Source organism: Somniosus microcephalus, chromosome 16 (assembly GCF_052327205.1).
Source record: "Somniosus microcephalus isolate GS21.2 chromosome 16, FLI_Smic_1.0, whole genome shotgun sequence".
Taxonomy (NCBI): domain Eukaryota; kingdom Metazoa; phylum Chordata; class Chondrichthyes; order Squaliformes; family Somniosidae; genus Somniosus; species Somniosus microcephalus.
Genome location: NC_141002.1, coordinates 72,906,404 through 72,933,670, shown reverse-complemented (window position 1 = coordinate 72,933,670; position 27,267 = coordinate 72,906,404). Strand labels below are relative to the sequence as shown.

Here is a 27,267-nt window from a genome sequence, read left to right as displayed (position 1 = left end):
TTCAAAATATGCAAACATCTAAAATAAAAAATATTTCCCATAATAAGTTATTTACTTCATTTTGTTAAACATTTTTTTAAAATGTACTGTTGTCTGCAATGTGTACAAACCTACAAATGTCAAGGTATAAGTAGGACACACAGCATTCACATATCCATACACTTTACATATCTGGTTGAGTCATGATAAATATATGGTTACAGGTCATATGTATATATAGATTTTACATAGCCAAATGAGTCATGGGTTATACAGGGTTACAAGGCACTCCCAAATTCATGGAGATCTGTATACAGATACAGTTACTCAGTTACATAGCTCATGTATGCATGTCACATGCTAATGTCCAGCTCAGAGAGCTGTCTGCTGACTTGCTTCACGGCCTCTTCCAATGTCAATCGGTAACTAACTGCTAGAGGGTGAGCAAGAGCAGCCAGAGCGGACATTCCCTCACATCATCTTCTTCCTCTAAGCAGTGCCTCCCAGACTTAGCTGAGATAACAGATTGGGTGAGTTGTGCATTATTTGGAGGATGACTAGATTCTTCACCTTACCTTTCAGCCAAACCTCCTTTTGTTAGACTTGAGATGACTATTGGATCAAAAGGCTCTTCAGTGCCAGATATAGTAATTCCTAATGGACCACCGTAACGTTTTAGCTCCACAGTGTAAATGATTGCCCCAGAGCTCTCTTGTTCATCTAGAGTTTAAAAAAAAAATGGTGTAAATTCTTTTGTACAAAAGCAGCAACGGAACTATTGAAAGAATTTAGCAGCAAGCAGTCCAAACCAGGAATAATGGAAAATGGAGAATCTGATTTACACTGTTAATCTAGCTGGCGTGTACCAGTTCTCTACCTTTAAACTGGGAACTGTTTTGCATCATAAAAAAAGGCATAGCACCAAATTACTTGTTCCTCAATGTGCAATACACGTCAACTACACAAAGCCCACCTAGGAAACAAGCAAAGGACTGCTTCCTGTGTGATTGAGACATGCAAAATTACGAACAGGCTTTGCTTGATTTTCAATTGCTTCTTCTCCCTCATTCCCCCAACCCACTGAAAGACAACACAGAAATACAGTCTGATAACTCAAAGTTGTTTTTTTAGACAAAAAAAAGGACTTAGTTAACGATATGAATTAAGCAATACAAATAACACAGCAAAATGGGAATTTAGTGCTAATAAAACTGATGTATGCAACTTTGACTTAAGACTGCACTGGAAAGAAATGCAAGATGATGTGGTGAACCTTTTATACTGCCATTCAGAAGGAAGGACTGGCGACTATCATTGAATCAAGGCAGGTTTGGTTAAGATTTATTCAGACTGAACTAAGTCATATTGAGCTTAGCTGTTTTTTCAGCCTTACTTCATGCTAACTTGAAGCAACAATAGGCTCGACTCCATAATATGTAACTTCTATCAACGCTCAATCCCCCCTTTCTTTCCCCTGCAATCCAACTGCAGCTAATGTGATTCTGCGCCCAGCCCACAGGAGACACACTTGTAATGAGCCAAGTTGCACAGTGATTATCTATCGGACTTCTCCCCCGCTCATCCTGTTCCCAGATGACAATGCAATCAGCTGTCAAGCAATGCCGCCTACTGGCCTAAACAGTCAAACACCCTAAGGATTCAGAGGTGAAACAGTAAGAATGGATATATGCACAGTACTTGTAACTCCACTGCACTACTGTGGAAAATTACATTAAAAAAAATTCTATATGGTATCGCCACGGGACAGATTAAATGATCAGGGGATAATGAAAATAAATTTGTTCCCCTCCCCCCGACCACTTTCAAACCCCATGGGTCCCTGGCTACGGCCTCCTGCTGCCAAATTCCTGCCGGCCGTGTAGTGGATCTGGTTGGGTATCGGACAAGACTCCAGGAACTTTTATACAGTATTAACGAGGCCCTGCTGTTAAGATTGCCCGCTTTGAGGTTTGTGCACACCTCTCCAATCCACCAAAAAAACTGCTTTACAAAATTAATGAACAAAAATGACTTAGATACCAGATTGCCAATATCCAAAAAGCCCCGACAGGTAGCATTTTTTATTATGGTAAAATATGCGAACATCACCTCAGCTCATTAGAACGTATTCCCGGCCCACTCTAAAGGATTTATCATACTTATCCATTATTTTTGCATTACTGAATAACATACCTCTGAAATAATTGTGACACATAATTATGCAGCATTGACAACAAATTATAGGCTGCTTCTTCAGAGACACTTTGATGAATGAGTAAGTGTCGAAGTGTGTTCTTGTGCCTACTCAGTGAATATGACTCAGGAGGGATCTGCTCTGGTGCACTTTTGTATAATTAAGATGTCAAAAAACAATATAGCAAATCCTCTAGATTATGTTCTGCTAAATGAGATTTACAATTATCTTCTAGCTGTTGTCTTTTAAACAAACAACTTATTTAATGCAGAAAACTTCAAGTGAATGCAATATTTTTGCTTAACCATTAAGTACTGCAGTTCTGTAGCAAAACAACAAATTTAGCAAGAACACATTAAAATTTACTCAAAATAATGTGAATTCAGATTTTAAAAAACATTCGGCATAACGTCATTAGGCACAACAAGCCTGTCTCTTTATGAGACCAAACCCCACCTATTCACCGTATGCCCCAATCCCGTCTCCGGAAAGAGATCTAATTGCCTCTTGAACCAATTATCCACCTCAAAGGCCTTTCTGGTAAGTTATTGCACAACTCTTATCCTCTGGGTGAAAAGGGTCTGATCGGCTTCCCTTCTTACTCCTAATCTTCTCATTTTTAATTTACATCTCCAGGTATTTGAATCCTTCACCACAGTGAACAATTTGCCTGGGCCAATTTTATGCAAACTCCTCATGATCTTGAAAACACTCATTCGATCACTTCAAAGTCTCCTCTTTTCAGAAGAGGAAGACAAGTCCAACCTTCTTAACCTTTCCTTAACTTCTTGACGCCTGAAACACCTTTGCTGCTCACTTGAATGTATTTTTGATTTGTAGCACATTAATTTCATATTTGTTACTTTCTTGGTATTGTTGACTTTTTTTAAATGGAGTGAAAAGATTGAAAACTCTTTAGATGTCCTATTAGGTTTTTTAAGCTGCTGCTTAACTTCTTTCCAGGGGTACAGGCCTCCATCTTCAGAAATCATTTAGTAAAAAGAAAAGTCTATGCCACATACAGCTTTAAAAAAATACAATACTGTATTGTCTTATACACCAAAGTTTCCCTATACCATACAAGGGTGAATAGAAGAGAGCTGATAGGCAAATTGTTCCTAAACCTTTAATCGTACTCCCCTGTCATTTAAGCCCAGTGTCATTAAGCTAGTGTTTTTTAACTTTACCTTTGTCACTTCGGGAAAAGGTCTGGCCTCCATTCGCACCTTGTCCTAAAGCACTCGGATCAAGAACTGTAAGGAACCGCAAGCTTCAACCTGCATCTTATCACTCCATGCCACACTCTCTGGAGTGTCTAAAGATAGATCTATTTATCAGAGAGCTAATATAACACTGTAGCTTTGGTGATTGATTAAACCAGTTTAAAATCTGAAAGTAAATGATGATTGCTGTCAGACCTGAGCATTAATAGGGGCCTTTTTCTCTGCGTCACTTCAATGACAAATTTATTCGGTTTCAGTTGTTTGCATTAAGGTTCTAATCCAATGACTGGTTGCTGTTTGAAATATTTAAAACATTTAGGGAGTGAATTTCTGCAGAGGTTTCTCCTGCTCATCCACAGTGACTTCAGCAAACGAGCTGTGGAAACCCTGGAAAAGTAAACAGCGTTAGCGGCATTTTTCCAGGATTTCCGTGGCTCTTCCGCCGAAGTTACGGGAGTTGAGTGGGAAAACCCGTGAGGAAATTCACCCCCATAATCCGTCTTTTGGATGAGACGTTAAACCAAGGCCCTGCCTGTCTGTTTAGATGGAGGTAAAAGGTCCCTTGGCACTATTCAAAGAAGAGCTGGGGAGTTCTGGTGTGCTAGCCCACATTTATCCTTCAATCAACACCACCAAAAACAGATGATTTCATTGCTGCTTGTGGGAGCTTGTCGCTGTCTTTGCGTACACAACAAGTGAATGCAAGTAATTTCTTGACTGTGAATGCTTTGGGACATCATGAGGATGTGAAAGACTCTATATAAATGTGAGTTCGTTCTTTTAGCATCAGTTGTGAAAGTATCAATCACAATTCAAGCTCTGGCCAAGATGATGTAGTTATTTAATTAATGAGTTCTGACTGGTTGGCCAGCATGTTGAATTATTATTCAATTATAAATTGTTAAGTAGTCACAATAAAAGAGAACAAAAATGTAACAAATTCAACATTCTTAACTGTGAAAATGGCTATAGTGAATAACTGGGACCATCCATAATTAAAATACTTGGTCTTTGCCTTTTATTTTAATTAATTTGCTGTTTTCTAATCCACCTTATTATTTTGTCACCAATTAAAATTGCTTGAAGCACACATACTAATATTTCAATGTATAAATCTCCATAAATCAATGGCTACTAAAATTTTTATTCAATATTACTATGAGAATAGGCTATATAAAAACAAGGGAGACATAATTTTAATAATGTTTAAAATCATGAGAAGGAATACATGAGTGCACAGTGGAAATAACAGGGGTGAAAGTTCGTCCTTCTTGTCTGTTGTAACTTCGGTGTAAGAGTCACAGAAACCCCAGAAAAATGGTGTAAATGCCGTTCATGCTGATTTTCCACGGTTCTTGCAGCTCTTCTGCTGAAATTACAGTGGACAAGTGGGAGAACCCCAATATTTTTAACTGATTCTTAGGAATGATAGCTTAGTTATAAAGTTTGCCAAACTAAAAGATGGCTGCTTGTTCCTTTCTACCTGAGTTGTCTTCGTCTTTGCGTATCTTGAGTTTCACAAGTTCCTCACACTGATGAAGGATCTGAACTGCATCCTCCATGGAGCAGTTATCCAAACGGATGCTGTCAATGGCAAGCAGCTTGTCTCCCAGCTCTAACGTTCCAGTTCTGTTTGAAAATACATATCAAGTTTACATATTAGCTTTTAACTAACTTCTAATTGATAGCTGGAATTGGTTGCTTCCATGTATACTGTATATTATTCAGTTTCTTGTGACTCCAATTGGTGAAACATTAGCCAAATAACTCTATTTCATTGGAGGCAGTCAAGTAATACTACTGTAGTATACACAGAGATAAGTACCTGCAACTAACACTAGAAAGTTTCAGAAGGCAATAATAAGCTCCCTTGATGACCTAATGGATAAAAGCACTGCCTAGTGTACGACTAAACCCTACAGGTCAGAAAGGCTCAGGTTCAATTCCCAGCCTATGCTGAGCTAGCTGATTTTAGCAGGAGCAGTATGTGAGGTGCTACAAGTAGAGAGGTGAAACATCAGCCAAGAATCCAGCTCCTTTTGCTATTCAGTGACTTGCGCTTGAAAATGCACGGGTGCGAACATCGGATGTGAACAGGATTAGGCCTGTCATCAAATTGCCTGCCAAAACTTGCTGTCAAATCTCACACATGAAGGACAGCTGCAGAGCTGCCATGGCTAATAGAGCCACACCCGATCAAAAGTCACTGGACAAGGACATCAGCAGAGGATGGGAGAAAATCATTAAAAAAAATAACAAGTCATTTGAGGCAATGTGGGGCCAAATATTGGAACATGAACCAATGGCATATGGGTTTGCATCTAGTGTATGGCACACCCGAGCCACTGACTTTAGGCATGTATTCGTGGGTAAGAGCTGGGTAGAGGGAAGACACTTTGTTAGTTATTAATGAAAAACATTGTAAAATATGTGTGTGTTTGGGAAGTAAGTGATGCTGGCACGGCCTCATTTATTGCCCATCTCTAGTTGTCTTGAGGTAATGGTAGTGAGCCGCCTTCTTGAACCACTGCAGTCTTGTGATGATGCTCCTACAATGGTGTTAGGTAGGGAATTCCAAGATAATGATAATGAAGGAATGAGGATATTTGACCAAGCGGGATGGTTTGTGACTAAGAAAGGGACTTGGAGGTGATGATGTTCCCACAACATCGTCTTGCTCACTGGTAGAGGTTGAAGGACAGAGAGGTGGTACTGAAGTAACTTTGGTGAGTTGCTGCAATCCATCCTGTATAACGTACATACTGCAGCCACAGTACTTCAGTGGTGGAGGGGGAGGATACTGAGTCAGGTGCGCTGATCAAGAAAACTGCTTTGTCCTTGATAGTGTTGAGCTTCTTGACTGTTGCTATGCTGCACCCATCCAGCGAGTGGTGAGCAATCCAAAACACTCCGAACTGAGTTTTGTAGATTACAAAGTATTACAAAGTATTTACAGCACAGAAACAGGCCATCCGGCCCAACAGGTCCATGCCAGTGTTTATGCTCCACACGAGCCTCCTCCCACCCCCTTCATCTAACCCCATCAACATATCCTTCTATTCCTTTCTCCCTCATATGCTTATCTAACCCCCCCTTAAATGCATCTATACTATTCGCTTCAACCACTCCCTGTGGTAGCAAGTTCCACATTCTAACCACTCTCTGGGTAAAGAAGTTTCTCCTGAATTCCCCATTGGATTTATTAATTAGTGACTACCTTAGATTTATGGCTCCTAGTTCTGGTCTCGCCTGCAAGTGGAAACATCTCCTCTATGTTTACCCTATCAAATCCTTTCATAATCTTAAAGGCCTCGATCAGGTCACCCCTCAGTCTTCTCTTTTCTAGGGAAAAGTGCCCCAGCCTGTTCAATCTGTCCCGATAGGTATGACCCCTCAGTTATGGTTTCATTCTAGTAAATCTATTTTGCATCTTCTCTAGTGCCTCTATATCTTTTTGTATAATATGGAGACCAGAACTGTTCACAGTACTCCCAAGTGTGGTCTAACCAAGGTTCTATACAAGTTTAGCATAACTTCTTTGCTTTTCAATTCTATCCCTCTAGAAATGAACCCCAGAGCTTTGTTTGCTTTTTTTGTGGCTTTATTATTCAGCGTCACCACTTTTAGTGATTTGTGTATCTGTACCTCTACCCCATTTAGACATTTATTTTCAAAGGAGTATGTGGTCCCCTTATTCTTCCTACCAAAAGGTACTACCTCACACTTATCTATATTGAAGTTCATTTGCCAATTACATGCCCATTCTGCAAGTTTATTGTCGTCTTGTATTGTACCATAGTCCTTCTCTGTATTTACAACCCCCAATTTGGTGTCATCTGCAAATTTTGAAATTGTACTTCCCTCTTCCCGAGTCCAAATCATTTATGTAAATAGTGAACAAAAGTGGTCCCAGCACCAATCCTTGCGGAGCACCACTTCCCACCATTTGCCAATCTGAACAACTGCCTTTAACCCTCTACTCGGTTTTCTGTTTTGTAGCCAGCTTGCTATCCATTCTACTACTTGTGCCCTGACTCCACATGTTCTGACCTTAGTCATGAGTCTACTGTACGGTACTTTATCAAAGGCTCTTTGGAAATCCAAATATATTACGTCTACTGCATTATTTAAAGTGATAGAATGATCTAATAGTGTGCATTTGTTTCATTCACAATATGTGGGCGTCGCTTGCAAGGCCAGCACTTATTGCCCATCCCTAACAAGGGAAATTAGGGATAGCATAAGATCCAAGGAGACGACATATAAATTGGCCAGAAAAAGCAATAATCCTGAGGATTGGGAGCAGTTTAGGATTCAACAAAGGAGGACAAAGGGATTAATTAAGAAAGGGAAAATAGAATATGAGAGTAAGCTTGCAACGAACATAAAAACTGACTGTAAAAGCTTTTATAGATATGTGAAGAGAAAAAGATTGGTGAAGTCAAGCGTAGGTCCCTTACAGTCAGAATCAGGGGAATTTATAATGGGAAACAAAGAAATGGCAGACCAACTAAATTCATACTTTGGTTCTGTCTTCACAAAGGAGGACACAAATAACCTCCCAGAGATGCCAGGGAACATAGGGCCTGATGAAAGGGTGGAACTGAAAGAAATCAGTATTTGTAGGGAAATGGTGTTAGGAAAATTGGTGGGACTAAAGGCCGATAAATTCCCAGGGCCTGATAAGTACCCTGGGATGTAGATTAAGGAAGTGGCCCTAGAAATAGTAGATGCATTGCTGGTCATCTTCCAGAACTCGATAGACTCTGGAACAGTACCCATGGATTGGAGGGTAGCTAATGTTACCCCACTATTCAAAAAAGGTGGTCGAGAAAAAGCGGGGAATTATAGACCGGTAAGCCTGACATCGGTAGTGGGGAAAATGCTAGAATCTATTATAAAAGATGTAATAGCAGAGCACTTGGTAAGCAGTGACAGGATCGGACAAAGTCAACATGGATTTACAAAAGGTAAATCATGCTTGACTAATCTACTGGAATTTTTTGAGGATGTAACTGGTAAAATAGATAAGGGAGAACCAGTGGATGTGGTGTATTTGGACTTTCAGAAGGCTTTCGATAAGGTCCCGCATAAGAGATTAGCGTGCAAAATTAAGGCACATGGGATTGGGGGCAAGGTATTGACTTGGATAGAGAATTGGTTGGCGGACAGAAAGCAAAGAGTTGGAATAAACGGGTCATTTTCCGAGTGGCAGGCAGTGACTAGTGGGGTACCGCAAGGATCGGTCCTAGGACCCCAGCTGTTCACAATATATATTAATGATCTGGACGAGGGAATTGGATGTAATATCTCCAAATTTGCAGACGACACAAAGCTGGGTGGGAGGGTAAGCGGTGAGGAGGATGTCGTGAAACTCCAGTACGATTTGGACAGATTGGGCAGAAACATGGCAAATGCACTATAATGTGGATACTTTGGTGGCAAAAACAGGAAGGCAGATTATTATTTGAATGGCAATAGGTTGGGAGAAGGGGAAGTGCAAAGAGACCTGGGTGTTCTTGTGCACCAGTCGCTGAAGGTAAGCATGCAGGTGCAACAGGCGGTTAAGAAGGCAAATGGTATGTTGGCCTTCGTAGCAAGAGGGTTCGAGTACAGGAACAAGGATGTCTTGCTACAGTTGTACAGGGCCTTGCTGAGACCGCACCTTGAGTATTGTGTGCAGTTTTAGTTGCCTTACCTGAGGAAGGACGTTCTTGCCATGGAGGGAGTGCAGCGAAGATTCACCAGGTTGATACCTGGGATGGCAGGAATGACGTATGAGGAGAGATTGTGTCGATTGGGCTTATACTCACTGGAGTTTAGAAGATTGAGAGGGGATCTCATCGAAACTTATAAAATTCTGTCAGGCCTGGACAGACTAGATGCAGGAAGGATGTTTATGATGGCCGGGGAGTCTAAGGATAAGGGGTGAGCCATTTAGGGCTGAAATGAGGAGGAATTTCTTCACCCAGAGAGTGGTGAACCTATGGAATTCTCTGCCACAGAGGACGGTGGAGGCCAGTTCATTAAATATATTCAAAAAAGAGTTGGATATATTTCTTGAGGCTAAAGGGATATGGGGAGAAGGCAGGGACAGGGTACTGAATTTGGATGATCAGCCATGATCTCATTGAATGGCGGAGCAGGCTCGAAGGGCCGAATGGCCTACTCCTGCTCCTATCTTCTATGTTTCTATGTTTCTAACTGCCCTTGGTGGAGAGCCGCCTTGAACTGCTGCAGTCCGTGTGGTGAAGGTACTCCCACAGTGCTTTTAGGTAGGGAGTTTGACCCACTGCGATGAAGGAACGGCGATATATTTCCAAGTCAGGATGGTGTGTGACTTGAAGGGGCACTTGGAGGTGGTGGTGTCTGCTGCCCTGGTCCTTCTAGGTGGTAGAGGTCACGGGTTTGGGAGGTGCTGTTGAAGAACCCTTGGCAAGTTGTTGCAGTGCATCTTGTAGATGGTACACACTGCAGCCACGATGCACAGTGGAGGGAGTGAATGTTTAAGGTGGTGGATGGGGTGCCGGTCAAGTGGGCTGCTTTGTCCTGGATGGTGTCGAGCTTCTTGAGTGTTGTTGGAGCTGCATTCACCCAGGCAAGTAGACAGTATTTCATCACACTCTTGACTTGTGCCTTGTAGATGGTGGAAAGGTGTTGGGGAGACAGGAGGTGAGACACTTGCCATATTTATGTAGTTGATCCAGTTAGGTTTCTGGTCAATAATGTCCCCCGAATGTTAATTGTTGGGGATTTGACGATGGTAATGCAGTTGAATATCAAGGGGAGTTTAAAGTGAGAGGGTGATTAGATAGTGTTCATGTTTAAAGTGGGAGGATGATCAGATAGTGTGCATGTGAGAGGATGATGGAAAGACTTTGATGAACGTTAAATTTGGAGAATAGTGACATTAGTAAAGGGCAGACTATCGAGGTTTCAATATTTGGTGTAATATAAAAGAATAAAAGTAATTGATTTGTGGTTTTCACAGATGGGATTGCAGTATGTGGTCCACAAATAGTCGGTAAAACTCCCGAATCCCATGTAATAAAATTGAATTTGAATTAAGTCACCAATGGTCCAGGTAAGGATGTTGGTCCCATGATGCAGGTTGATCTGTTTGGAGGGTCAGGAATAGTTTACAGCTGAGGTCTTGTATCCTTTCCAAGAGACAGAAACAATGGGAATAATGACAAAATGGAGAAGTAGTCGTCGTGACATATTGGCTGGGCAGTGGGTTGTAGCAAGAACTGATAAGATGACACAGAAAAGAACTCATAATAAATTATGTTACTGAAACTATGGTAACTTTAAAGATATTAATAGACTGTGATTGATCTACATTCAAGCTATTGTAAAAACTGGATAGGACTTTTGTGTCTCACACATGTACATATTATTTTGGGGTAAACTGCACTTTGATCTTTTATATCGTGTTAACAAATGTACAACTAGATGTATATGATAACCAATTAAAAAATCTTTCAAAATAAAAAAGCTCACCTGTGGGCAACGCTTCCTTTTTTAATGTCAGAAATAATGAGTGGGTCTCCTGGTCTTCTGCTTGCAGGTGCTGTGGTAAAATAAATGGTTTTTCATATTATACAACATTTTTCAAAAGAAAAAACAAATCCATTTTCTTTTGCTCTTTAATAGCTGCTGTTTAATTTTAAAGTGCTTCAGATAGCCACATATTGGGAACTGCAACATGTTGTACTTTCACAGAGTGAGAGAAAGAAAGAACGAGACAGGAAAAAAAAAAGAGTACAAGGAATGTCAAAATATTTACAAGTATTTTTTGACAATGATTTGCCAAAGTCTTGCCAGAGAGGGCTGATAAATACTTGAAAGAGGTATCTGCAATCTATAAGTGCTCTCAAAATTAAACACGAAACCTGGACCATTTAATGTTTCTTCAGCCAATGGAAATCATTACACAAAAGTACTAGCATTGTTATAGAAGTGGCTTAAGGACTACAATGTTAAGTCATGTTCTACCAGTGAAACTTATTGTTAATGCGAACTGAAACTATTTAAGAAGCCCAAGGCCATTTTCATTGCTTTATTAGCTCCTTGGTGCTCGGTTGGTAACTGCTCCGCCCAGTATTGTGAGCCACAGAGGTCCCAGATCGGATTCCCAAACTGTGTTCTACTAGGTCATTTCAGACAGAGTTAGTGTCCCCTGGCTATGGGAGATGGGGCGGGGGGCGAGGCGGAGGCAAGATTAGACACAGCTTCCACTTTTAATCAGTATTCAATGATATTCTTGGAAAATGCACATACACACAAGCTGGGTAAGGACAGGATGGGGCTCAGATGTATTGACCCCCATGGTTGAATAGCATACCAGCACTCACTGACTAAGCTAACAGATGAAGAATGGACAACTGGCCGAGGTACTGTAAAATGGTCAGTAACTGGAGAACTATACCTCCGCATGAGATAGTGCCTTCAGTAGAGAAGAGGTGAGGGGGGATGGGCGGAGGCAGAATAAACACAAATATATATATATTTTTAAAAGAAACTTTTAATCCTAGCCAAAAATACAGACCAATCATTAACTCTGATTAAGGATCCATAACGTAGTGGGATAATGAGTTATTCAGGAGGAGACATTTCTCCAGACACCCGTACACAGCAACGTGCTTTGATGAACATTTAAAAAAAGTTTCTAGCAAATCCCTTGGTGGCATGTGTTTATTTGCAATTAGTTTTTCATACTCAGTTTCCGTTTTCCTGAATCTCAGAAATTTTAATTAAAAACATTCTATTATGCATCTGACAAAAAAAGTACTCAATTCTTTTTATATGCAAGAAAAAGGTCACCTCCACCAAATGCACATCGATAATGCTTACCAAACAGAATTTTCCTGGAATTAAGTACAAATTTTTAATTGATAAACCTGCATTAATGACACCACAAATAAGCTTAGTGCTCTTTTGTGCACACCATATTGCATTACTGTCCATTACCTAACAAATCAGAAACGTGGTCACTCAGCAAAAACTGGCAAGAATTCCATTAAACAAATTGTCCAGAACGTGTTGTACAAAGAGAAGCAAATGAACTCCAGGTTGGAGCACAAGCCTAGAAATGATTGGTTATGCTCAACTCGGGGATTAACTGTCGATTGCTGAATGATTTTTGGGAGAATTTTCTTCTGCCTGTTAACCCTTGATATTCCTGTTTAGCTGCAGGAGTGAATCCTGCAAACTACTGCCTGCACAGAGGGGCTGACCTAGAGAGCGTTAGAGTTGATTTACTGACTGGAGTAGCAGTTAAGCTGTTAAGGAGACATTTAAAGACCAGCATGTGCTCAGGGGTGAGATCAGATCAGAGATTTACACAGCAAAATTCCAGGGAAACCCAGGTGAGAAGAGACCACACAACCTGTTTGATGACTGAGCACTGAATGTATTTATTCATTAAGTGAGAGAAAGGATGTCTCTGTATGGTACAGAAGGACACCTCTACCCCCAACCCCTGCCCTGTCCTCCATCAAAAAATTCAGTAGGTTTAAAGCAAATTGTAGAAATAGTAATTTGTGTCTGTAGAATGCAGCAGATCTGGACACAGGTCAGGAAGAAGATGGCCAATCTGAAGAAAACTATTAAGACAAGGTTGAAGTATAGCTTTGAATACCAAGTAGACAAAGCACAAAGTGTCACCTTATAATCTGCAAATCAGTCTCTGCTGAACCATCCTAACAATTCATAGAAGCTTATCCTGTGCAGTCCTGCCATTGAACAAACCACCGACAATGCTTACCATGCATGATGGAACTGGCCAACCACAGCAGTAGTGGACAGGGCTATCACGTGAAATAGCCAGCGGAATCATAGGCCACTTGAATCCAACTGGTCATCACTGAAACCCGGCAGCCAGCCAGCACGCCCACTACTTCAACAAGAGATTCATTCACAAGTCATAAACTAGGGGTTAGACATATCATGCAATACTGGTAGAACATACCGACATCATTCAGACATCACACAAAGTAGGGAAATAAATTGGTTGCACTCTATTTGTAGTGTGCCCTGAGACTATTCTGTGCAGTCACAAAGACAAAGGGCTGCATTTTGTCATTGGGGCGGGCTGGGGTCGTGTCATTCGCTTTTCGTGTTATCCACCCGATTCCAAATTGATGTGGGAGAATGATGCGATTTTCACCTAATTGGGCAATTGAGTTCCAGCGTGTGGGAACCCATGGCCCAATTAGTTTTTTCAGTCTGAAACTCGCCTCCGATGACGTCATCATTGCTGCTGCATTTAAGGTCTGCAAGAAGCCTTGCTTCTTCTGCAGACTGCCAACCTTTTGGCCTTTGCTGTGAGAGGGACCTGGAGGCAATATGAGCAGCGGGAGACCTAAGTCTGCTCCCAGATTTGATGACGTCGCCCTGCAAGCTTTGGTGGAGGGAGCAAGAGCTAATAAGGAGGTGCTCTTCCCTTCTTCAGGGAGGATGAAGCCTCCCCAGCAGACCAAGGCTGTGTGGATCCAGGTGGCTGAGGAGGTCAACTCGTTGTCCCTGATCCGCAGAACCTGGCTTCAGTGCAGGAAGAGGTTTCATGAACTTCTGCGCACTGGAAAAGTGAGTATGACTTTCCCATCACCCTCAATCTGATCCCCATTGCCTCTCCTCACCAGCACTCAGCTTTAGCAACCTCTTCCTCCACATCCCACTTGACACTGACATCCCTGCACCCTTACCCATTCCCTCTCTCTCTATGGTCACATTCAGTTAACTATTCGACTATGCAGCCCTCACACTCCCTATCACTCTGATGCTATGAAAACAACTTACAAAACACAGGGAGGGCCCTTGGTCTTGCCACCTCACTCCATTTTTGTCTCCTTCTAAGCATCTATGCTATGGATTCTCTACACTCACTCCTTCATTCTCACTCAAACTCCACTTGTCTCCCTCAGTGCAGGAAGAGAGAGCTCACAATAAGAGGGAAAGAGCGAGGACAGGAGGAGGCCCACCCTCAGTAGCCCACCTCACCCCTTGGGAGGAGGCGGTCCTGGAGATCGTGGGACTCGAGGACGATGCGTAAGTGGGGGACGGACAGACGGGTGCCTCAGAGAAAGCTGGTGACAGAATAGTTTCCCATCTCTCTCATTGACATTGCATGAGTCGCTGATAATGATTCTGAAGCTCTAACAGATGGACTTATGATCATCTGCAATATGCAATGTGCATATAACCTTGGCCTCACATCTCTGACTCTTTCCTTTACTCCCCCACAGGACCATCGCAAGCACCCGTCCCCACTATCCAGGAGGAACAGCCTGAGCCTCCAGACTCCTCAGAGGGCACAGCATCAGCAGAATTCAGCCAACCCAGCACCAGCGCAGACACTCACACCTCGGTGGGACCATCGCGAGATAGAGTAGTGTTGTCACCTGGTGTATCACAGCTCACAAGTGAGCATCAGCAGATTGTGGAGACAGGGACAGCAGTGGACAGTCCTAGTCGGAGGGCGCAGGACTCTCCCAGCTCGGCTCAGCTGCATATCGACCCTCTGCCTCTGGGTCCATCCAGAAGAACAGCGGTGCTGGAACTCCAGGAGCAGGTGCAGAAGTCTCTGGCAGGTTTTGTCTCCAGGGTCGCTGCGAGTATGGAGCGAATGGAGGAGTCCATCGCGAATATGAGCAGAGTCTTTGTGGAGTCATTGGCGCATGAACGCAGCACCACGGAAAGGATGGCAACCTCCGTGGAAAGGATGGCTACAGTAGACGAGAGGATGGCTACAGCCATGGAGGAGCTAAGTCGCCAGAGTGTAGAAAACATGGTGAGTGTTCAGAATAGACTGACATCTCTGGAGGAGCGATGGTCAGCTACTGAACAGAGAAACCAGACCTTCATGGAAGTCCTTCTGAGTAGGACTGCCAGTGCAGATACGGGTCCCCATGGCCCCCTTGATGTGCAGCAAGGTGCTCTCAAGCCACTTGCAAGCGCTGAGGTGGACCTGACCCATGAGAGGGATGTTGGTGGCAGAGAACAAGGAAGTGGGGGCTCCTCTCCAAGCGCTCACACTTCCATGCCACTGCAGAGAAATTGGTCAGAGCCCCACCAGAGTCCCCACCCAACTGAGGTCGGCGTCTCAACCCCTGCACAGCCGCAGGAGCAGCAGACTGTTGCCGAGCCCTCACAGGTTCACAACCCCAGAGGACGCCCGCCAAAGGTGTCGAGACACGAGCAGCAAGAAAGTGAGCAAGGGGCCTCCACATCTGCTGATGCCAACAGGGAACCGCCACGTAGGAGCACGCGTAAGAGAAAGATACTGCACAAATAGTCACAAGGGTAGTCACTTGGGTGAAATGTGATGTTTAATGTTGAGAAGCCATCAGTTGGTTATTGTAAATAAAAATTCTGATGCCAACTGTTGCAGTTGTGGCGTGTGTCATTTTGCTAATGGAACTTCCACATTGAGGGCTTAGGATTACTTGCAATTGTCAGTATGGTGGTCAGAGTGCTAGGGATCCGCAGGTTCTTGGCCATTGTCGATGGTCTGATAAGAAGGTGCGAGACAAAATTGTTTGATTGTGCAGGCTAAGCAAATCTGGCCAAGATGAGTGCGTCCCTTGCATCCCGGGCAGCAATGTGGTCGCGCGCTGGCGCCTTCTGGCCTGTGCAGCTTCAGGTGGTGAGCAGCAGCTTGGCACTCCTGTTGTTGCTGCTGCTGTTGGTGGTACTGTTGTTCATGGTTCTGCTGCTGCCGCGGCTGGTTTTCGTCCTCATCTAATGCCCAGGAGGAAAGGAAATAAATGGTTCCCATGCTTCTGGTATATGCCTCAGTTGAGGAAACGCTCAGTCAAGGTGGCAAGAGGGGTTTCCCAGGAGGTCACACTGGAGATGGGTGTCAGGCTCCAAACTTCCACAGCTATGGTTATGCCTGCTAAAAGTTCCCCCAGACCTGAGACAACAAAGTCCTGCCACCTGCAAATGATGACTGATCAAATCTCCTATTTAATGGTGGAGCTGCAGCTGATAGTCAGCAATCCAATTGTGCTCCCACCAGGTTTCACCGTCGTGTTTCAGAGGAGGCGTGCATCATGTCGGAAAAGTGTTAAAATCAGAAAGGCCTCAAAATAAGATTATAGAGGCAATTCAGTGGTTGTTAAGGGCCTTAAGGGCCTATTCCGCCTCTTGGAGGCGGGACGGAGACGGGATCAGAAACCATGCATTTGGGAAAATTGCTTGGAGACGGGGTCGGGCCCGCCCGCCACTTTTTGCAATTTTAACACCCCACACGCCTCCATTCCCGCCTCCTCGGGCCTGGCAAAATCGATCCCAAAGTATCAGCACAGCACAATATTGATGGTAATTGAAGAAATGTAGAGGATAGTGTTGCTTGGGCCACTTTATTGTGTACATGTGGACAGGAGGGTTCCCTAAAAGGCAGCTCAGGCATTTAGCTAAATGGATCTTGGCTGTGTGTCGGGCAGAGTAGTCTTGCTGGCTGCACTGCTGTTTCAGAAGCTATCTTCTTCTTAGGCAGTCCCTCGGAACTGGGGATGACTTGCTTCCACACTAAAAATGAGTTCTCAGGTGACTGATGAGTCCAATGCGGGACCTAGTCTCTGTCACGGGTGGGGCAGGCAGTGGTTGAAGGGGGCGGGTGGGTGGGGTGCTTGGGTTGACCTACGCTCCTTCCGCTATACCTTCAGAATCACTGTCTGCCTCCTGTCTGTCATTTTTAAATTCAGATTGACTCCCTCCTCCTCCATGGTCTTCATCTAGAAACGTTAGAGCGTGCAGCAGGCACCGATCACTGCTCTGCTTCTATCTAGCTCCGGCTCTCAAATCTGGGTCAATATTCAGCAGGATATTTGCGTCCGGTGGGTGTGGGTGGCTCTTCCCTCATTGTGTGGGTCGCGGGAGGCCATAAAACCGTCCTGCCATATAGGATTAACCCCCGCCCTATAAAGGTGGTTACATCCACGGAAGGAGCACGCACGTCGCGGCCTGTTAATCAGCCTGCAAATCCTTCCGAAACTTCACACGATCCTGTGCAGATACGAAAACACCACAACCCCTTTGTTGCAACCATGGTCAGATATTGGCTCCAGCTAGCACAAGGGACATCAGCAGCAACACTGTGGTCACCTTGATGGCCTTTGCCAGTGCCGTTACCTGTAGGTCTTCCTAAAGCAGCTGGTGAAGCTTAGCAACTGCCTCTCCTACTAAACCTGAGTCTGCGCCTGTAGATGGTACCAAAGATACATTGTTAACAGCCATTCGCTGACCTTGCTCAACCTCCCCTGCCATGGGTGCACTGAAAGTAATCCCCACTGCAGTAGATTTTCTGTCAGCCAAAACTCAGTTTCAGAATCCCAACATGAGGAGTTGCCTATTTCATATGGGTGGTAGGAAATCTTCGCACGTTTTGATATGTGAAGACTGGAATTCCTGCCCTGGTATTAACTTGGGGCGGGCGGAGTGCGGGGCGGGAGGGAAATCCCCACGCACTCCTCGGCATAAGGCCAGGCCATTTTAACATTCTGGGCCTCACCGACATTTCTCTACACTGCCCAAAGCTGGTGGGAATGATGTAAGAGGTGGCGGACGGAAGCAGGAAATCGGTCGGGAGGTTGGTGACGCCGGGGATCCATGGGAATGGTCTACGGCAAGGAGGAGGGGTCTGGGTCGATTGCGGCCAGAGAATGTGGGAGGGAAAGTCTGGGGGAGAGGAGGCCCAAGGCTTCCTTCTTGGGCCAGCAGGAGCACTCCTCCTGGGCCACAAGGAACCTGAAGAAAATGCAACTTAAAATAACCTCACCTGGGTCTCTTATGTCACGATGATGATGACTGGGGCCAGTTATTGCTGGCAGGTTTGGCACCGTGCAGGCCTCTCAATCCTGGGAATTATAATCGCGGCGCAGCACCAACGATATCATCGAGGCAGGACTTTCCCACTTTAATTAGGCCCCAGCCTGCCTGAGGCGGATGGCCTGCATGTTGCCAGAGTCTCGGCAGTTAAAAGGGCATGGGCCGGGAACCCGGCGCAATCCCCCTGCCAATTTAACTACGCATCCACCTAGTTCACGCCAGACTGCCTGGGTTAAAAAATCGAGGCTAACCTTTTAAGCATCAATTATCCCTGAATCAGCAAGCACAAAAAGCTTAGTTTACACAGATATCAGTCTTGCTATCCAGAATTGTTCAATTGTTGCTGACATATTGTTTTATGCCAACAACAATCTCAGGGTTTAGGTGACTTTTATAAACGGCTCAAGGTTCAGTCTCTGATCTCACAGTGTACGAGGTCATCTAAATTGTAGGATCATTTAACAGCGTTGGAATCCATCATTGTTCGTATTCTATATCTAATTTTATAAAATTTGTTAATCATTTACGTAGAACCAACATACTTGTTTATGATTGCTGTTTTATAGGTTTCCCTCAAAGCATATTCAAAAGTCAGGTTTCATAAATGCGAACTCATCATCTTCATTAGCTTTCATCCGAGATTTATCATTAATGTATGAACTGTTTAGCCGCACTGGAACCTGTAACTGAAACACACTTAATATTTACGGAAAACACTGGCTATTTTAGAAATATGTTAATCAGTCTGAATGAGTCGTGTCGTTGTGTTTGGTGATGTGGTATCCATCAATATTATATTTTTATTGCAAAAAGAATTAGAATCAGTAATGTAAAGGCCTCTCATATTTTCCCATACCCTTAACGACAGAGCCGTGGAAATTTAGCTCTCTTGCTGCAGTTGTGTCTCTCGGTATAGTGACAGAATTCACATCAAGGAGAGCAAACTGTGATGCTGAATATTTTAAAGAATCTCAGAGGAACTTCAAATATGGTGTTTCAGCTTCAAACCTATAGGTAGGCAAGTGGGTAGTCGGAACTGGAAGATACACAGCAGGCTTCAGCAGTCTTAACTCGGTAAATAAAATAAATCTTATAGGACCCCTGCATTGCCCGTGCAGTACCTGCATGTGACAGAAACAAATTAGAACCTGACACTCTGCTTCAGTGAGAATGGGGAAGAACGTCAGTATCAATTCAAAGGAGGCTTGTTTGTACGAGTTGTATTGAATTTAGATTGGAAAACTGATGCAACTTGAAAATGCTGAAGGACCCTGATGGAGTATAATAGACCCTGTTTGATAGTCAGGTGGATTTCACAGCCTTAGTATGACTCAAAAACAACTATGCGCGAGAAAGTTTACGATTGAATAAGGCACAAAAGCAACATTCATTACTGGCGACGATGCTTCATCCTTCTGTACAGAATGGTATGTACAGGCCCGGTAACAGAAAACTGAAAAATATCTCCATAAACTGCCTCGCGAGGTGATTCTTGTGTCACCTTCAGATGCATTAAGTCCAATGCTTTCCTGGCTTGCCTCCACTTTGTAAATTTCAGCTCATTCAACACTCTGCTGCTCGTATCCTTTCCCACACCATGTCCCACTCACTCATCACCCCTGTCCTCAGTGACCTACATTGGCTCCTGGTCTCCACAAAGCTTCACATTTGAAATTCTCATTCTCCATGGCCTCGCTCCTCTCCATTTCAGTAACCACATTCAGTGCTACAAACTCCTCCCTCAGAATTCTCTGTTCCTCGGACTCTGCCTCCTGTATAACGCTCCTTTCCCCCCTCCATTGGCGGTTGCACCTCCAGCTGCTTAGGCTCCAAGCTCTGGAATTCCCTCCCCTAAGCCCCCTTGCCTCGCTCCTGATTTAAGACCATTCTGAAAACACATGATTTTGAACACGCTTTTGGTCACCTCCTCCTTTTGCTTGATGTCTTTCCCCCCCTCCCCCCCATTGCACCTCTGTGAAGTGCTCTGGAACAAGGGGGAGGGGGCAGAAAGGGGGGGGGGGAGGAGGAGGGCAGAAAGGGGGGGAGGAGGAGGGCAGAAAGGGGGGGAGGAGGAGGGCAGAAAGGGGGGGAGGAGGAGGGCAGAAAGGGGGGGGAGGAGGAGGGCAGAAAGGGGGGGGGAGGAGGAGGGCAGAAAGGGGGGAGGTGGGCAGAAAGGGGGGAGGTGGGCAGAAAGGGGTGAGGTGGGCAGAAAGGGGTGAGGTGGGCAGAAAGGGGTGAGGTGGGCAGAAAGGGGTGAGGTGGGCAGAAAGGGGTGAGGAGGGCAGAAAGGGGTGAGGAGGGCAGAAAGGGGTGGGAGGAGGGGGGCAGAAAGGGGGGAGGAGGGCAGAAAGTGGGGGAGGAGGGCAGAAAGGGGGGGAGGAGGGCAGAAAGGGCTTTGCTAATCATTTGTGTTGTCCAAACACAGAGATTAACTTACACTCTTATTACATACTCTCACCTGTCCATAATGTTGTATATATTTTAAACTTTAGTGCAGAAATATCTCAAAACGCCTCAAAGGGTCAACTCAACTTCAAAATTACCAGCTGACATGCAAGTAAGATATAAGACCACAATAAAAATAAACAAAGCCTAGGGTCAAATTCCCTCCATAGTCAATGGGGGAAGACTGTCAAGCAGGATATTTCAGCAGTGTGCTACTTATTGCAAAATCTTAAATGTGGATATAAAGAACTAATTTATGATTTCATTACAGGTGGCGACCTGAAGAAATCTTCCCTGAGCAGCTTGAAGTTGATGCCTTTTCAAATTTACTCTACAGCAAGATGTTTGACATATATTGGCTTTTGAAGAGCAGGTGCTCTCCACAAGGTACATTAATTTGTTCTTGGCAAGTTATTAACTCACTGAGTCATTAAAAATCAAACTGCTTAATTAATGGGCCATGAATTGCACTACTGAATGAGTTTTGCTGAGCTACATTATGATAATCAGTACTAAAGCCACTTGAATAGGAAGTTAGGGAGCCAGACGAGCATCCCTGCTCCATAATGTTACTTCGACATGGTTATTCTCCAATGGCATGTAGAAATATGGTCTACAAGAACAATTAATGCCACAAAGACAACTAGAACAAGATTGAGGAACTAGACAATTTATACTGCGTACCAATAAAATAGCATATGCTCATGATTAATCACTAGGGAATCATATTTTGACGAGTTCAATGTAGCAGTGTGCAATTTTACATTTTTTACCAACTGCTTTATACGTTCCAGTGGCTTTAGGATAATTTAATTCGCTCCTACTGTTCTCAAAGTACAATTCTTAGCATTGCTAGCTTAATCAGAGAAGTACATCTGTTACTGGCTGTGATTTTTTTTGTTCACTCCACTATTGGTAGTCCTATTTCTTTACAATTTCTACATCTGTAGCCTAATAACATTCTTCAAAGTGGCACAGGTTAACTTTAAATAAAATCAAGTACAAAATGTTTCTTTGATGATTACCAGAAAAAGAAAGGATGAAAAGAAATGTGTTGTGAATATTAATGCCTAGTTATTTATTTTCAAACTCTGAGAAAGCAGAACAAGATTGATTATTCTAAAACTCAAGGTAATCAGCATACGCAGCGGATGCATGTCTGAATATACCAAGAGTTGGTAGATTAAAACTGCTGCTCTCCATTCATCTTCAAATATCTAAGATCTAGGTAGCTTGCCAGCGGCCAGATATTTATTTTCATCACTGTGAAACTTCTTTGAGATTTACTACATGTACATCGTCTCCATAGTGATTGCCCAACATTGCGTCTGCTTAGTAGGCAAGTGAATCTAAGGCCAGGTGTACAATTATTTGGGCAGAGCCTGAACAACTGTCGGTTTGATTTTGGTGTAGCTGGACAGATTTGTTTGAACTGTCAACTTCTGTTTGTTTGATCCCTCCCACCCCAATTTTCTCTCTTCCTGTCCTGAGGGTGCCGACTCTTACTGTTGGCCATTCTTCATGTGGGAGCTTAGACAGCAAATACCGGCAAGCTATTCAACAAACCCTGCCTTATTTTCCATCCCCTAGCCCAGGAACATTGATGCCCAGCAAGTAATCAAAAAGGCAAATGGAATGTTGGCCTTCATTGCAAGGGGGTTGGAGTATAAAAGCAGGGAAGTCCTACTACAACTGTACGGGGTATTGGTGAGACCACACCTTGAATACTGCGTACAGTTTTGGTCTCCTTATTTAAGGAAGGATATACAGGAAACTTTCTGATATCCGGCACTGACGGGACCGAGCTAGTGCCGTAACATCAAAAGTGCCGGACATACCAGAGTTAGGCCTAGAAATTCAGTTGCTTGCGCCAGCCGGTAGCGCCTTAGGAGGAGGAGATGTTGGGCGCTAGGCGGCTAGCGGCCGGGCGCAGCGCGATCTGCGCCTCTCCCCAACTTCACTAGAGATTTAGCGTCGGCGCAAAGTCTTTGCGCGCGCTCAGCTGCGCGCGCAGATCCTGATGTCATTTCATCGTGCAACGCCCTTTGTGCGCCCCAAACCGGAACTTCAGTGGCGCCGCCCTTCTTAGTGCCTGGCGCCCCCAGCGACTGGTAGAGGGGAACGGTTCCCAGTCGCTGCGGGGTGCGGGCGGCGCTATTTAAAGGGGACTCCTCCTGCATTATAAGTGACAGCCATTTTGTGCCAATCCTTCTGTGTGTGAGACAAAGGCAGAGAGCTTTCTGCTTTGACTCAGCGCTCGCACAGGTACTTCTGGCTTCAGGCCAGAGCTTTGCACTTGGATTTCACTTTCAGTGCCATAGCCTTGAGTCGCCACATATACTGTAATGGGGGCTACAATGGGTGGAAACGTTGGCTTTCTGCATTGCATTCAAAGGGATCAGAGACGCCGTGAGAGAGTGCCAGTCATGGCCAGACAGAGAAGGGCCAACAGGTGTCGGCACAGGAGGCCTTACCCACCCAGGGTATACCGCCAGCAGTTCTCATATCTGAACATGTCTGAGGAGCAGTGTGTTCGGAGGCTGCGATTCAGAAGGGAGGTGGTCACTGAGATCTGCCACCTGCTTCGCAGAGATCTGCAGCCACAGCTGAGGAGCAGGACGTCTCTGTCGGTGGCAGTGAAGGTGACGGTGGCTCTCAACTTCTATGCCACCGGCTCCTTCCAATCCACTACTGGGGACATTGCCAACATCTCCCAGTTCGCGGTACATTGCTGCATCCGACAGGTGAACAATGCCCTTTTCAGAAGGAGACGTCAGTACATCTCCTTCCCCATGACCCTTGTCAAGCAGCAAGAGCGTACAATGGGATTTGGAAGAATAGCGGGCTTCACCATGGTCCAGGGCGTAGAACTGATGAACCAGCATTGGTCAGGCCTTGCTTCAGGGCTGCAGTGCGCAGGGCATGGCAACCAGACAAGTCCACCCTCCCCCTTTAAGAGCTGACCGGCGCCAGAGTGTCTGCCGTCAATCAGCAACTCGCCGCACCTGCGCTGCGCCCGCCCTCGGGGGTATCGCCCCGGACCGCCGGCTTAGCGCCTAATGATAGTCGTGCATCGCCTGTTTTAGCGCAGCAGCAACCTCTTGGGGCGGTGCGACTGAATATCGGTGAAGGTGGTGCGAACTTGCGCCGGGCGCAAACTTTAGCGGCCGCCCGACTGTAGCGCCCCGAACGTGGCTATACTGAATTTCTAGGCCTTAATGTTTAAACATACGGAACTATGAAGCTCCGTGTGAATCAACAAACCCTGTTGCTTAGCAACAGCTTCAAAACAATCGGCTGCAGCTGCAAGCGTCTGTAGCTGAAGCTGTTGCTATAGCTACAGACCTTGCAGTGCTTGACTGGGAAAAAAAAAGCAACGAGAACTAAAAAAACATATAGAAAACGACTCCTGATTTTTGCCATTAGATCGAGTATTCCGGACATATAACCTCCGGATAAACCAAAGTTTCCTGTACTTGCATTGGAGGCAGTTCAGAGACGATTCACACGGTTGATTCATGAGATGAGGGGGTTGACTTATGAAGAAAGGTTGAGCAGGCTGGATCTATACTCATTGGAATTTAGAAGAATGAGAGGTGATCTTATTGAAACATATAAGATACTGAGGGGGCTCGACAAGGTAGATGCAGAGAGGATGTTTCCCCCTCGTGGGGAAATCTAGAACTCAGGGGCATAGTTTCAGGATAAAGGGTCGCCCTTTTAGAACTGAGATGAGGAGGAATTTCTTCTCTGAGGGTCATAAATCTGTGGAATTCTCTGCCCCAGAGAGCCGTGGAGGCTGGGTCATTAAATACATTTAAGGTGGAGATAGACAGATTTTTGCAAGATAAGGGAGTGAAGGGTTATGGGGAGCGGGCAGGGAAGTGGCTTTGAGCCCAAGATCAGCCATGATCTTATTGAATGGCGGAGCAGGCTCGAGGGGCCAAGTGGCCTATTCCTGCTCCTATTTCTTATGCTCTTATGCCAATTGTAGTGCTCTAACTGTTGACTTGGTAAAGATCAGCGAACTCAGCACAGACCAGAAATTGAATGTGGAACCTCCTGGTCGGTACTGCTTAGTGATACATTGAGGGGAGGAATTTTTTAACATGAAGCCTGGAGTATTCCTTTATGGCTTGAGAACATGATCATCAAATAGAAAAAAAATCTAGAAGCCCAGAGTTCAAGATGTAAAAGCCAGATTATTCCACAGATTAGCAAACCAGAAGTTCCATATGAACTATTTTTTTGTTCAATATACTAATTTTGAATGCATGCCATCCTGTCCAAATTTCCCAATTCAATTCTAAGAATTTGTCAGCTTCTACTTCATTTATTTTCCTCCAAATGCTCCTGTGTACATTTCCCCAAAAGAAAAAAACCTTAGTTTAGTCATCTTTGTATCTTGACCTAAGTACAGACTCAATGATGTAATGAGAGAGAGTTAACATAACATTCTTGGACTCATGATCCTTCCTTTATGGTTCTGCATAAAACATACTACTTATTTTATTAGTCCTCATTTCAAAACCAGTTGACAATTCTTGCGATCTTGCCTTTTCCTACTTTAGTCACACTCCAGTCTTGGATTAACTCCCCTGTTTTAAATGAGCCAAAGTCTTCCCTTCTTTTGGCTGGGTCACTAAAGACACTTTTACATTTGATGCTTCCATAATCCAGCTCATGGAAGAGCAACATTCATGTATCACCTTCCCAAGTTTACATTGTTAGCACCAACTCCCTTATCCCAACAGCAGAATCCTAGACTCAGGAAAATGCAGCTCTACAATTCTGCTGTTGGGATAAGGGAATCAGTCTGAGCAATGTAAGTGCGGAAACAGAAGCATGAATGTTGCTGTCCTGATGCCCAAATTACAGAAGTGCCATATATAAAAGTACCTTAAATGGAGTGCTGTGTGGCAGCAAAATCTAACGTAACCAGTCCCACTATACGCAAAGTGAATCCCCCTCAGTCCCGGTGATACTGATGGCAATAGATGGAAATGTCAGTGATCCAGACTATCCCACCCTTCCGGCTGAAAGAAACAAGACAATGACTTGGGAGGGGGGCAGAAATATTAAGAGGAAGAAAGTTGGTTCAATATATATGCAATGCACTTACTGTTTTAGCTCATCTCATTCTCAATCGTTCAAAAAACATTATCCTCAGATACTTGATGGGAGAGCCACATACATAGCAGGATCAAACCCCCCAAACACGGCTTTTCTCATCTCAAAACATCTATAAATTGCATCATTGGGAATGGGTGGCTTTTACAGAGACATGTCTGTTTTTGAATAAGTAGTGAGTACTTGAAAAATTATGCTTTATTGGGTTCCTTTAAATAAATTGTCATAAATACAAGTATTTTATGTAAATATGTTTTATATGTATATATTCATTCAGCAGTCTGCCAACCTTGTATTGCACATTTTATTGCAGTTTTCTTCACTGTTGTGCAAACTAATCCACGTGCAGCTATATTAAAGTTAGCAGAACATTCTACAGCAAACTGTGATCGTTTTAATCACTCTATTCGTGTAGTAGTGATAATTGAAGATCCTGTGGCTCAGTGAACCATCACAAAGAAATGAAAATCAGTGAAAACAAGCAGAAGCGAAAGCAACCCAAAAATGAGAGCGAAAAGGTGAAGAAGCACAATAGGGTTTATCAGAGAGCAATGGTCCTCTTCAAAGGCCCTTTCCTAAAGAAAACTCCTCTAAGGTTATTTCTCTTCTTTTGATCAAGGCATATGCTCATTCTGGAAGATCATAGCCTCCCTTTGTGAAGCTAGACAGTGGGGGTGATTACCTCTGTGTGCTACGTGTGGCAAAATCCTGAAATGTTTTTCCAAAATGCATTTACAATTCTGCGACATAGAGTGCAGAGGAATTCTTTCCCCAGTGAGTGCTGGCACATTGTTCAATGGTGGGGGAATCATAGCTCAGCCTGACGCCGATTTCATCCAACATCCATACTGTAGTGTATGTACCCGTCTACCTTTAAGAGAACTATTGTATGTAACCGTTCACCTTTAAGAGAACTACTTTAGGTGTGGCACTACTTGTTTGGCTTCTGTATACTGTAATACCGACGGTGACCACACCGGTATATAAGTGTTGTGGCATGATTCCTTGGGCAGATTCGCCCTGACCTTCGAATAGTAAAGAACTGTTTGTTTGTTATTCCTGAAGTCTGTGTCGTTATTAACTGTACAACCCACAGACTTTACACATACAACCCTGTGCTTTCCAGCAGGGGTCACTGGATAGTGATCAGAAGCAGCAGTCCTAACCGCAGGGTCATGGAGGCCAGTTGTAGCAGCCCGACTGCCAAACTGCATGAGATCATGAGATTATTTTGATTCAACTGTGACGAGTCACATGATTAAAAATGCTGTTTGGCCGCAAATTTTCATTTTATACAGTGTAACATTCGCGCCACACAAGTGCCAGGCAATGACTATCTCCAACAAGCAAGCGTCTATCCACCTCCCCTTGACATTCAACGGCATTCCCATTGCCGAATCCCTCACCATCAATATCCTGGGGGTCACCATTGACCAGAAACTTAACAGGACCAGCCACATA

The 27,267-nt window shown here is 44.2% G+C and overlaps 1 protein-coding gene and 1 long non-coding RNA gene across 8 annotated transcripts in view; one reads left to right on the top strand and one right to left on the bottom strand.

The window, feature by feature from the left end:
* The window catches only part of grip1 (glutamate receptor interacting protein 1), a 438,725-nt gene that overhangs the window by 27,586 nt on the left and 383,872 nt on the right, over positions 1 to 27,267 (bottom strand). For all 7 annotated transcript variants that reach the window (XM_086009244.1, XM_086009247.1, XM_086009242.1 and 4 more), the window contains 3 exons: positions 10,900 to 10,969; positions 4,880 to 5,025; positions 555 to 699 (listed from right to left, as the gene is read on the bottom strand). In XM_086009244.1, the coding sequence (XP_085865370.1) occupies positions 555 to 699; positions 4,880 to 5,025; positions 10,900 to 10,969 (361 nt within the window). The remainder of the gene's footprint in view (positions 1 to 554; positions 700 to 4,879; positions 5,026 to 10,899; positions 10,970 to 27,267) is intronic.
* LOC147106273 (uncharacterized) lies at positions 385 to 26,862 on the top strand. The gene is made up of 3 exons (XR_015081404.1): positions 385 to 509; positions 20,948 to 21,063; positions 26,120 to 26,862. It is a non-coding gene; the product is annotated as an uncharacterized LOC147106273 (long non-coding RNA).